Source organism: Leucoraja erinacea, chromosome 14 (assembly GCF_028641065.1).
Source record: "Leucoraja erinacea ecotype New England chromosome 14, Leri_hhj_1, whole genome shotgun sequence".
Lineage (NCBI taxonomy): Eukaryota > Metazoa > Chordata > Chondrichthyes > Rajiformes > Rajidae > Leucoraja > Leucoraja erinaceus.
This window is the reverse complement of record NC_073390.1, coordinates 15,199,904-15,213,129: the sequence shown is the minus strand read 5'-3', so window position 1 is coordinate 15,213,129 and position 13,226 is coordinate 15,199,904. Positions and strand designations below refer to the sequence as shown.

Below are 13,226 nucleotides of genomic sequence, written 5' to 3'. Positions count from 1 at the left end.
GAGCCCTAGTGAGACCACACCTGGAGTATTGTGTGCAGTTTTGGTCCCCTAATTTGAAGAAGGATATTGTTGCTATTGAGGGAGTGCAGCATAGGTTTACAAGGTTAATTCCCGGGATGGCGGGTCTGTCGTATGCTGAGAGAATGGAGCGGCTGGGCTTGTACACCCTGGAGTTTAGAAGGATGAGAGGGGATCTTATAGAAACATAGAAGATTGTTAAGGGTTTGACCTACTCCTGCACCTAATGTCTATTGTCTATTGATTTCCTCAGCAAAATACTGATTTTCAGGTACTAGAATACTGAAATGCTGTGACAAAACTTGGCAGCTCTAGATATGGGGGAAAAAGCCAGAATGGGGTAATGATTTTGGATGATCAGCCATGATCATATTGAATGGCAGTGCTGGCTGGAAGGAACAATTAAATTCTTACTTGTTGCAGCACAACAGAATATGTAAACATTGTACACTGTAATCAATATAATAAACGAGAGAAAAAAGGTTTAGTGTGTATATGTACACATACCCAGAAATACACACACACGCACACACACACATATATATATATACACGCATATATATATATATATATATATATATATATATATATATATATATATATATACGCACACGCATACATACGTACACACAAAAAACAAACAATAGTAGTGCAATAATAAGTCTATTGTAGTTCAGAGCTTATTTAAGGTTGTTGTGATGGCTGTCGGGAAGAAGCTGTTCCTGAATCTGGACGTTACAGTTTTTAGGCTCCTGTAGCTTCTTCCCGATGGCAGGAGTGAAATGAGTGTATGGCCAGGGTGGTGTGGGTCTCTGATGATGCTGGCTGCCCTTTTGAGGCAGCGACTCTGGTAAATCCCTTTTCCCTAAACCCCTAAAGCCGGTGATGGACTGGGCAGTGTTCACAACTTTTTGCAGCCTTTTTCGCTCCTGTTGTCATGTTGTCGAACCAGGCTGTGATGCAACCAGTCAATATGCTCTCTACTGTACACCTGTAGAAGTTCGAGAATCCTCTCTGACATACCAAATCTCCGTAATCTTCTCAGGAAGTGGAGGCGTTGATATGCTTTCTTTATAATTGCATCAGTGTGCTGGGTCCAGGAAAGATCTTCGGAAATATGCATGCCCAGGAATTTGAAGTTTTTGACTCTCTCCACCATCTAAACAGGATTATGGGTCCTCATCCTTCCTCTTCCAAAGTCCACAATCAGTTCATTGGTTTTACTGATATTGAGATTCAGGTTGTGCGCTGGTGCCATTTGGTGATCAGGGGACCGATTATGAGAGGACCAATGATAGATCCTCTTGGTACACCAGAAATGATAGTGCATTGATGTGAAAATAATTAATGGCAGATGGATGTGAGTGAATGGATCCTCCTACAGATAAAGCTTCATCTAGTTGCAGACTGATGGCTAATCAGATGGAGGCAAGTTCAGTCTTTCTGATGCTCTCAGGCAGGTGCTGTAGTGCATAGACGATGTAGCAAATATCCCAGATGACATGACTTGATACGGGTAATTTCCTGGGAAGAAATGTCTGCTGTCTCTTTATTGACATATCGCTGCCTGAGCTCACTGCTTCATCTTGTAAATGTGATTAATGTCTGCAAACCCTATTATTAAAATGGATATTTGACAACTTCTTCCAATTTTGCAACTAAAGTTTATTTTGTTTGCAATGTTTGAATTGATGTAACATTTGTTCATTTGGAATTTAAAATATATATGTTAGAATCATGCTTTAAATTGTGGCATAATGTTCATTTGGGAAAGATGACAAGTTTAACATCAGTGTTATGATTATTCTTAGCAAAGAAGAAGTAACAAAAAAGTAAGGGTGACTGTGAAGCCACATCTATTGTACAGGGTAAGTTCAATTATTCTGTTTAATCAATACATTAACATAATACATAATTCTGAATTCAAATGATCTGAGAGAGGTTTTCCATTTATTGTGAAATTTAGCACCAGCAAGCAAATTTACTGTATGTGTTGGTGCATAATTGTACCACTGAAGGGAATAGGGTCTTGAAATCAAAATCCAGATTTTATTTTGTTTATTTATTTAATTTGGTTACTTTGGTGAATTCTGGAGTTTTTTTTGTCTGCGATTATTAAGAAAATAAAAAGTGTTGATCACATGAGCACATTGCGGAAAAGAAAATCATCTCCTCAATTGGTAACATTTTGTTGATCATTAGAAAGATGGAAAACCTATCAGGAATATATATGGGCATTATTATTTTACACCTTCACCTGGTGGGATTTTATTTGACTCATTTAGCAGGCCTGGCAACATCTGTGAAAAACAACAAAACTTACTAATATTTTGTTCCATCCAACCTCAATCATTTGCAATTTGGGAAGGTGCTGAATGGAGGCAAGACAGCAAATGAGTGGATCTGTTCCTTAGGGTTATTTGCAGGCTCTGCCTTTGAAGTGACTATTTGTGAATATTGTCAATGGCCTTTGATTTGCATTCTATTCTCTTGGACAGAGAGATTCAGCACCATTTCATACAATTCTGACTTAAGGAATCATGTTCAGAGATGGGTCTAGTCCAGTATTGATGGTGTCTCCAAACGGAAAAGCTCGGAGCATGTAAACGGCTGGACCATAATTGCTTTATCTTTATGGGGAGTGATAGAAGAACTCTGAATCACTGAGTGGGCAACAACTTCTTGCAAGTGAGAGGACGATAGGAAGAGACTCGCACATAAATTATTGGGACAGAGTACTACATGGTGGATGGCTTGGAAACGAGACAATGACCAGTACAAATGTTGTCATCACATGGAACATGAGTTAGCATCCTTTTAGAATTTTCAAGATCTGGAACTTATGTGCATTCATAAATAAAATGTGCTGAAAATGCTTTTCTTGTTATTAATTAAACTGCATTTTAAACACCTGAGTATTTTCAAGGTTTTCTTTTTTTTCTAAGTTTTTATTTCCCTACACAGCCTCTGGAGCAGCAACATGGTATAGTCCCAGACAAAGATGCAGAGTACCTTTTATTTGATCGTGTTGTGAATGTGAGGGAGGACTTCTCAGTTCCTGTTGGTCTTCGAGGAACTATCATAGGAATGAAAGGAGGTGAAGTTTTATAAAGAGCATGATATTTAGAAAAGGTTAAGTGCCATGATCTCAGATAGGGGGAACACAAATCTTTACCTTTGTAATTTAGCACTTTTTGTACATTTTAGTCTGTTCCACCTGATTGCATTCTTTACACATTATGTTTGGTAAAGCAAGAGGCTATTTTGCCTCACTCTGGTCTGCCTGTTTATGGTTGTCCTGCATCTCTCGATGTTTGGGACCAAATAAGGCTCTAAGACTACTCTTAGTGGTTCTTTTTATGGAGACCTTGTCTTCTGGTTTCAAATTCCCATTTTTTTGAAACCAGGAATAATAATTTTCATGTGTGTCGACTTATGAAAATCAACCTTTTTTGTAATGTTTCTAATTGTAGTTAGTATGTGGCTTTTGCAAGGTCATCTTCTTGGCTGAGCTGTATACAGAATTCATTTGACAGCAGTTTGGATCTTCATATTTATTTATTCATCTTTTTGTTGTATATTATTACTTTGTATTTCACTTTGTTTCGTATTTCTTATTTATCTTTTTTTCAGGCGTCCTTGGCCTTAAGAAATCATGCCTGATTAAGTGTATTTTGCTGCTGTAGTAATAGAAAAAAACATATTAAACATTTTGAAGCATTTTTCAACACTGTATCATATTGTTTGCGGTGTTCCCTTTTCTCCACTCAATTTCCCACGATAACGCTGCTCTCATCATCTATCCACACCTAATGCCAATGTTATTTACATTTCTCATGTTCCTACATTATGCTCATTTGGTGGAAATAATGAATTTCTGTGCCATTTAAACATTTATGTTTCAAATTTGCCACCAAGCTTACTTTGCCTGAATGCACATTATCCATTTTTCATTCACGTGTTGTTGATGACACAGTTAGGGACCAGGTTTAATTCCTACATTCAAATTAATTGGATTAATGATTTTCTTCTCCAGGCTCATTATAATGACAATGCAATCATATTTATTCAAATTCCCACTGGTTTTGAGAATTTCATGTAATTTTATCTGTCATTCATCTTTAGGTTGTGTTTTTATTAAATCAAAGCAGTGTTAAATTTAGTAAAATAAATAATGGGTATAGTGAGAAAGTTGGTATTAAAAGTTTAACTTAAGCAGTTTTAAAAACAATATTTAATTTAATCACCCTTTCCTTCACAACCGACCATCAGCAGAATTTATTTTGTGTATTGCTAAGGTTATCTAGACTTCTGGAAACATTGTCTTACAGACAATTTATGTTTGCAATTATCCTCATTTTGGACTAAATAAGTAAACTATGTGATTATTGATCACTATGTGAGGCAAACGGTTATTTTGCTGTTATTGAGGAAATTCTATTTTTCTTCAATAATATTTTGAATTTGTCTTTTTATAGCTGAGCGAGAATCTGATGAATTTTATGAAGTATTATTTGATGAAGAATTTCCAGGTGGACTGACTATAAGGTTTGTGCTTTCTCCTAATTTACTTAAGCCACTGTTGAAATCAATTAAAGCCACATTTGTGTTTTCATTGGTCGGCATTGTGACTCTAGGATTAGTCCCTTTATGAAAAGTGAATGTAAGATTAATTGTGTTGCATGGAAAGATTATTTAGCCTGGGTTTGTATATTTTTGTGGACTTTGGGTAGTGCTAGCATCAATACATTTACTTCCCAAGAATATTAGTACTCTAAAAATGCAGTTTTGATGTCACTAATTATGCTACAATTGCCTTTAGATGCACTCCTGGCCTGGGCTACAGACTTCCGAAGTGTGCCTTGATCGTTCTCAGTCATGGGAACCGCTTGGAGTTTGGGGGTCCAGAAAGCAGCAACGCTATTAAAACCACAGCCAGCACCAATACCTCAACATTCTATGTATTCTTCTTCAAAATCTTCTCAGAAAGTATCAACAGGAGGCCTGAACCACTCTCCACTCTCCCTATTTGTGCCCACACAGGTAACATAATATTTAATTAACTGAACCACCAGTGCACAGTGGAACAGTGGTAGAGTTGCTGCCTTGCAGCGCCAGAGATCAGGGTTCGATCCTGACTGCGGGTGCCGTTTGAACAGAGTTTGTGCATTCTCCCTGTGACTGCCGGGGTTTTCTCTGGGTGCCCTAGTTTCCTCCTATTTTCCAACGTGTGTGCAGGTCTGTAGGTTAATTGACTGCTGTAAATTGATCCTAGTGTAGATAGAACGGGTGTATGGGTGATCGTTGGTAAGCGCAGACTCAATGGACTGAAAGGCTTGCTTCCATGCTGTATCTTGAAAGTTAAAACAAGTTTCTGATATTGGAAATCTGAAACGCCTTAGAAAATGTCAACAGAAAGCAATGAGCCAGCCAGAATCTATGGGTTAGATGAGGGCCTGGGCTGTTATGTATGGTCTTGGTTTCCTTATTAGTGGTATATCAACAAATTGGATGAGAATGCACAAGACATGGTTAATAAGTTTGCAGATTATACTAAAATTGCTGGTATTGTAGGTGAAGGTGGTTATCAGGATTTACAGCAAAACCTTGTTCAGCTGGGGAAGTGGGCCGAGGAACAGCAAATGGAAATTAATTCAGAATAAGTGTAGGATGTTGTATTTTAGGATTTTCATGGCCCTGAATAGTCTTGTAGAACAGAGGACTGAGGAACATAGTTCCCTGAAAGTAGGGTCACTGGTCGACAGCATTCTGTCTTTAGGGCTTTGTGTATCGATGATGGAATGTTATGTTGCAGGTGTACAAGTGTTGGTGAGGCGCTTGGAGTATTGTGTTCCGTTTTAGTCACCCTGGTGTAACAACAATGTCATTAAGCTGGAAACAGTGCAGAAAAGATTGATGAGAATGCTGCCAGAACTTGAGGGATTGAGCTATAGGGAGAGGTTGGGCAGGCTGGGACTTTATTCCATGGAACCCAGGATTTTCCACATGCAAACTGGAAGAACAGCACCTTGTATTTCGCACAGATTGCTTACAACCCAGCGATATGAACATTGCATTCTCCAATTTCGAGTAATATCTCCCAAAGCCCTCTCTCTTCCCCTGCTCCCATCTCAGATTTATCCCACCACCCTGTGAGATTTTCACTGTTTCCATTTTCTGCTCTGTGTTCTGAAATGCTTTACGATTGAATAGACTCAGCTGATATTCTCTGGACTGCAATGGGTCAGACTCACTCTGGAATCTGCAGAATTGTAGCTTTGTGTTAAAGACGTCAGTATGCCAAAAGAATCACATTTTTATCTGCATTTTAATATTTAGCAACTTAATGGAAGACAGCCATATCTCAGGGCAGAAAATCAGAGCAACCAAGTTAACCATCAGAAAGCAAATGGACCATCTAGCTTTCATAGAAATGGTGATCATGAACACAAAGGAACATCTGCTAAAGTGGTAGGAAGGATGTTCACTTCTGAAAACGTGTTAAAATGTCAATGTTATGTTCATATTGCTTTTTCTCCTCTTCTTGCACGCATTTAAAAACAAAATGTTCGACAGTCATTTTGTCATTGTTTGCGCAGTTACATTAAACAACAGGTTTCCCCTGCATGCAATTGTAGTAATGTAGAATCTGGATTTTATTTAAATATAAATATTAAATGTAAATATATTTTATTTATTTAAATATAAATATTTGAAATTATATTTCAAATGTCATTAGAAATGGGAATAGTGCCGAAGGATTGGCGTACTGCGCATGTTGTTCCATTGTTTAAAAAGGGGTCTAAGAGTAAACCTAGCAATTATAGACCTGTTAGTTTGACGTCAGTGGTGGGCAAATTAATGGAAAGGATACTTAGAGATAATATATATAAGCATCTGGATAAACAGGGTCTGATTAGGAACAGTCAACATGGATTTGTGCCTGGAAGGTCATGTTTGACTAATCTTCTTGAATTTTTTGAAGAGGTTACTCGGGAAATTGATGAGGGTAAAGCAGTGGATGTTGTATATATGGACTTCAGTAAGGCCTTTGACAAGGTTCCTCACGGAAGGTTGGTTAAGAAAGTTCAATGGTTGGGTATTAATGGTGGAGTAGCAAGATGGATTCAACAGTGGCCGAATGGGAGATGCCAGAGAGTAATGGTGGATGGTTGTTTGTCAGGTTGGAGGCCAGTGACTAGTGGGGTGCCACAGGGATCTGTGTTGGGTCCACTGTTGTTTGTCATGTACATCAATGATCTGAATGATGGTGTGGTAAATTGGATTAGTAAGTATGCAGATGATACTAAGATAGGTGGGGTTGTGGATAATGAAGTAGACTTTCAAAGTCTACAGAGAGATTTATGACAGTTGGAAGAGTGGGCTGAAAGATGGCAGATGGAGTTTAATGCTGATAAGTGTGAGATGCTACATCTTGGCAGGACAAATCAAAATAGGACATACATGGTAAATGGTAGGGAATTGAAGAATGCAGGTGAACAAAGGGATCTGGGAATAACTGTGCACAATTCCCTGAAAGTGGAATCTCATGTAGATAGGGTGGTAAAGAAAGCTTTTGGTGTGCTGGCCTTTATAAATCAGAGCATTGAGTATAGAAGTTGGGATATAATGTTAAAATTGTACATGGCATTGGTGAGGCCAATTCTGGAGTATGGTGTACAATTTTGGTTGCCTAATTATAGGAAGGATGTCAACAAAATAGAGAGAGTACAGAGGAGATTTACTAGAATGTTGCCTGGGTTTCAGCAACTAAGTTACAGAGAAAGGTTGAACAAGTTAGGGCTTTATTCTTTGGAGCGCAGAAGGTTAAGGGGGGACTTGATAGAGGTCTTTAAAATGATGAGAGGGATAGACAGAGTTGACGTGGATAAGCTTTTCCCACTGAGAGTAGGGAAGATTCAAACAAGGGACATGACTTGAGAATTAAGGGACAGAAGTTTAGGGGTAACATGAAGGGGAACATCTTTACTCAGAGAGTGGTGGCTGTGTGGAATGAGCTTCCAGTGAAGGTGGTGGAGGCAGGTTCGTTTTTATCATTTAAAAATAAATTGGATAGTTATATGGACGGGAAAGGAATGGAGGGTTATGGTCTGAGCGCAGGTATATGGGACTAGGGGAGAATACGTGTTCGGCACGGACTAGAAGGGTCGAGATGACCTGTTTCCGTGCTGTAATTGTTATATGGTTATAACATTCAGAATAATTGCAATTTTCATTAGACGCATGTTGTTCAGAATTGAATTTAGCTTATTTTTAGTTTAGTCATTGAATTCCAAGCAAACCAGCAGTAAAACATAGTCAAATAAAGACATGTTAAGCGATAACAGAATAGGTAAAAATGAATCCAGAAAAATATTCCAGAAACCTTCAAATCTCCATTGATTTTCCTGCTGCCATGGTTAATTTTTGTAAGATTCTAGATATTGTATTATGTTTTTGCATTTCCCTCAGAGAGGTTTAATAGAACTTCCTGCAGTGTACAGTGAAAAGGTCTCCATTGTTGTGCTTATTGATGCATTGGTAGATACACTGTTTACTGTTTTATCCCTCTGGGTATATTTATAGGAGTTAGAGTGCCGATGGAATCTTTGCTTAAAGGGATCATGATAACATATGTGGAGGGAAAAGGTTACTGGCAGTGCAGCTGTGCTAGGAACCTGACGCGAAACTCAGTGCTGCTCTCACTGCTGCACTGTGCCAGCAACAACTCACTGTGCCAGCAACATAACACAAGTCCCACTCTCTAGTGCTCCCATAGCATTAATTCTTCATAGCTTGATTTATAGAGACAGGCGAGGATGAGCAGTGCAGTCGATGCTGGGGTATTTGGCTTAGATGCATTCTGGTCAGCATGGTGAATATGGGCCATTGCTTGGGGATTGGCAGCAGCTGCCTACCTCCCAGATCCTACAGTCTTATGATCTGTTCTTGGATGTTTGTTGGCTACACAGCCCTCCGTAGTCTGAAGATTTTGCAGTGGTAATGAGCTCAATAGATAGTGACCATATTGAGCTTAAAGAACCAGGAAATCTCGAGGCTAGGATGATAACATCTCCCATCACCTCTAATAAAAGATGACAAAAGAGTTTACAAGATCGGGGCTGTTTATCAACAAGTTGACCCAGCCAGCACCAATCCCAGCAATGGCCCGTACTAAAATGTGCTGATTGCTGTTTCTCCCGAGCTCTACATGTAAGCATTAAGCAGCCACATTGCTTGCACCAACAACAGCCATAACAGGCAGCCTCCCCACACCAACTCATGGACAACGCATTGCTGCGGGAGTTTAAAAGTCTGTGGCTCAGTACTGTGCAGCATAAGGGCACGTTCATGCCCTGTTCCTCGTGCAATGTCCTGGCACAATGCTGTGCAGTAACCAACCAAATTGATTTATTCTATATAAACCTATAAGGGTTACATAGCTCCTGACTGTTTGCACTGGATAACCAATATAATGAATCAACACTCTGTGCGTAATGCTAATGTGTTTAATTTTCATTTTCCAATTTGGTTTACTCTATCCATCTGCAAGCGGATAAGAAAAATGAGCTTTGCTGCTGTCCTTCAGTGAATGCTGAATGTACAATGCCCTCCATAATGTTTGGGACAAAGACCCATCCTTTATTTATTTGCCTCTGTACTCCACAATTTGAGATTTGTAATAGAAATAAATCACATGTGGTTAAAGTGCACATTGTCAGATCTTAATAAAGGCCATTTTTATACATTTTGGTTTCACCCCATGTAGAAATTACAGCAGTGTTTATACATAGTCCCCCATATCAGGGCACCATAATGTTTGGGACACTGTGTCAAGTAAATGGAAGTAGTCATGTTTAGTATGTTGTTGCATATCCTTTGTATGCAATGACTGCTTGAAGTCCGCGATTCATGGACATCACCAGTTGCTGGGTGTCTTCTCTGGTGATGTTCTGCCAAGCCTGTATTGCAGCCATCGTTAGCTTATGCTTGTTTTGGGGGCTAGTCCCCTTCAGTTTTCTCGTCGGCGTATAAAAGGCATGCTCAATTGTGTTCAGATCGGGTGATTGACTTGGCCACTCAAGAATTGACCATTTTTTAGCTTTGAAAAACTCCTTCGTTGCTTTAGCAGTATGTTTGGGATCATTGTCTTGATGTAGAATGAACCGCCAGCCAATGAGGCATTTGTTTGAACTTGAGCAGATTGAAGTGTATAGACATATCCTATCTGCTCAAGTAGAAATAGAATTCATTATGCTACCATCATCAATGAAGATAAGTGAGCCAGTACCCTCAGCAGCCATACATGCCCAGGCCATAACACCACCACCATCGTGTTTCACAGATGAGGTGGTATGCTTTAGATCTTGGGCAGTTCCTTCTCTCCTCAATACTTTGGTATCTCTGATATTGATAATATTAGGCATTTTAGGTGCCTGACAAAATGGAGGATTTCTGCTTTTGCAAAGCCTGCTTGACATCTTTTGCAAAAGCTGCCCCCACCCCCCCCACTCATGTATTTTGTGCCAAGGGTCTGTGAAGGTGTAAAAGATAGGCTGTGGGTCAAGCATCAAAAATGTGTCTAGAAATCAACTTTCGTGACCCATGTCTTGGAACCACATGAAATTGTGCACAGATTTGGATAAAATATAATAATTGAGAAGGAAATCATAACTCGTCAGTGCCAATAATTGCACATTAATTATTTAAACTAATTAGAAACTGAGATCGAAAAAGTAAGCGCCATCTAGTGTGTTGCAGTCTATTTAAACCATATATTATATATATATACCATATATATATATACATATATATACATATATATATACACATACACATACACACACACACACATAAATATATATATACATACATATATATATATATACATATATATGCATACACTCATATATATATATATATATATATATATATATATATATATATATATATATATATATATATATATAACTTGTGAATATGACTGTAATATATATAATATAATACTAATGAATGTGAGATTTTTTTTTAAATGAGACTGCGGCAGAGGTCCAGCTCCTGAACCAGCCTAATTAATGGGTGAGGGCAGTTCCTGTGGGTTCCCCCATTTGCTGAACCCCACTGACTGCCAGTGTGCAGAGTGGGGGTCATGGCCATAGTGGGCCAGGCTAGGATAAGGCTAAGGCATCTTCCAATGACAGGAAAATGCCTAACCCTAACCCTGACTCGCCTCCCTTCCAGAACTGCCCACAGCTGGAGCTGGAGCAGCTTTGGGACCGGCTGCGGGCTCTGTACGTGTGGCCCCACAGCGCGTCCACCTCGGCCAGCATGCCTTTCTGGATTATCATGGTGATGATGATGGGGAGCAGCACTGCCCTGCACGCCCCCCGGGTTGCCTTCAGCACCCCCATAGCGCCGGCTCAGTCAGTCCGCCCGCCCGCTAACTCGCTGCACCCAACGGCTGTCCGACCACTCGTCGCACCCACCGGCCGTCCAACCACTCGCAACACCCACCAGCCGTCCGACAGCCCGACCGATCCACCACAGCATCCATCGGCCTACTGACAGCCTGACCGACAAACTGACTGACTGAATGAATAACCGACTGACTGACCATAATCCTAACCCTAGCTCTACATTTGCTGTTTATCATTTTTATTTAACAGTTCACATCATAACTTTATAAAGATAAATCAATTGAAAAACAAAATGATCAGCAAGGTTAGCCTTACCTATATTCCTTGGAAACCTTGCCATTGTTTTGATGTAATTAGGAGGCAGCCATGATCCCAGGGTCCTCGCTGCCTAGCGACCATGAAACAAAGGGCGGGATTGGTCAATTTGCGTCCGACCTCAATGTCAAACATGCATTGATTGGACAATTACTACTCGGAAAATTTGAGGTTTTTCTCATATTTTTAAAAAATGTGCAGGTTTTGGTATTGACGAGTTTCAGGTATGATTTATATAATATTTTTACACAATATGTTAAAAATTCAGGTAGTTCCGTGAGTTGAGTTACGAACTTGAATGAAAAAGCTCCTTGGCCCACAGCCTAAAACAGTTGATTTTGATACGCCTAAGGTTTGGCTGATGTCTCTAACAGTTTTATTCTTGTTTCTCAGTCTCATAATGGCTTTGTTGACGTTCATTGGCACAACTTTGGTCCTCACATTGATAAACAGCAATAAATGTTTTCAACGGTGATGGAAAGATTGGAGGAAAGACTAGGTGCTGAGAGCTCTCTTAAACCTGCGTTAAGGAGGCAATTAAACACACTTGAACAATTACAATCACCTGTGAAGCCATGTGTCCCAAACATGGTGCCCTGAAATATTGGGGGGGGGGGGGACCATGTATAAACACAGCTGTAATTTCTACATGGTGCACCAAAATGTATAAAAATACCCTTTAATAAAATCTGACAATGTGCACTTTAACCACATGTGATTTTTGTACATTATAAATCTCAAATTGTGCAGTACAGAGGCAAAGAAATAAATGATTGGTCTTCGCCATAAACATTATGGAGTTCACTGTAAGTTCACCGCACCAAATAGCTGACCTGTCATTTATTGGTGAACTCCCACAAGGGATGCTCACATGCTATTGGCTAAGTCACTCATCATTGGCATGCTTAAAAAAGTATGAATTAGCTTTTTAAAGGGGAAGTTTTTTTCTGGAGAAGTTAACCCTATTTTAATATGGAACTTTGCAAGAAGATTTTACATTGTTGAACTCTGTCAGGAACGGAATTAAAAAATAAATATCAAAGTAAATGGAGCTTGTTTTTCTTTGAATGAAAATGATTTGTCATTTGAGTTGAACGACATTATCTTTGTGTCTTAGGATCAGCTGAAACCAGATGAGTTTTCCAATGTATGGCAGTCCTTACAGAATAATTTGGGAATTTCACCCGTTCCTAAACAAAGCAATTCTCAAGGTGCACAATTAGCCTGCAAACCCGATTCTGGTTGGCAAGAAAAGGTAACAATACTAAATCGCAAAGGAGGGCATTTGGCTGATGGTGTCTGTGCAGATTGTCAAATATGTTTCAAACTTGAAAAGTTTAACATACTTTTCACGACGATTTACTACCTGTTCCTTTAGAAATGTTTAAGAGAACTTAAAATAATCAAAATTACTATTTCACTATATTTTTGCCTGATAATGAAAGGATGTCCTCTGCTTCCAATTCCCCTGCATTA

At 39.2% G+C, this 13,226-nt stretch overlaps 1 protein-coding gene across 1 annotated transcript in view; it reads left to right on the top strand.

Moving 5' to 3' along the window:
• xrn1 (5'-3' exoribonuclease 1) overlaps window positions 1-13,226 on the top strand; it is a 108,377-nt gene that overhangs the window by 71,890 nt on the left and 23,261 nt on the right. The window contains 7 exon segments of the mRNA XM_055645670.1: window positions 1,830-1,886; window positions 2,983-3,115; window positions 4,497-4,566; window positions 4,841-4,922; window positions 4,924-5,061; window positions 6,358-6,489; window positions 12,868-13,005. Of these exon segments, the coding sequence (XP_055501645.1) occupies window positions 1,830-1,886; window positions 2,983-3,115; window positions 4,497-4,566; window positions 4,841-4,922; window positions 4,924-5,061; window positions 6,358-6,489; window positions 12,868-13,005 (750 nt within the window).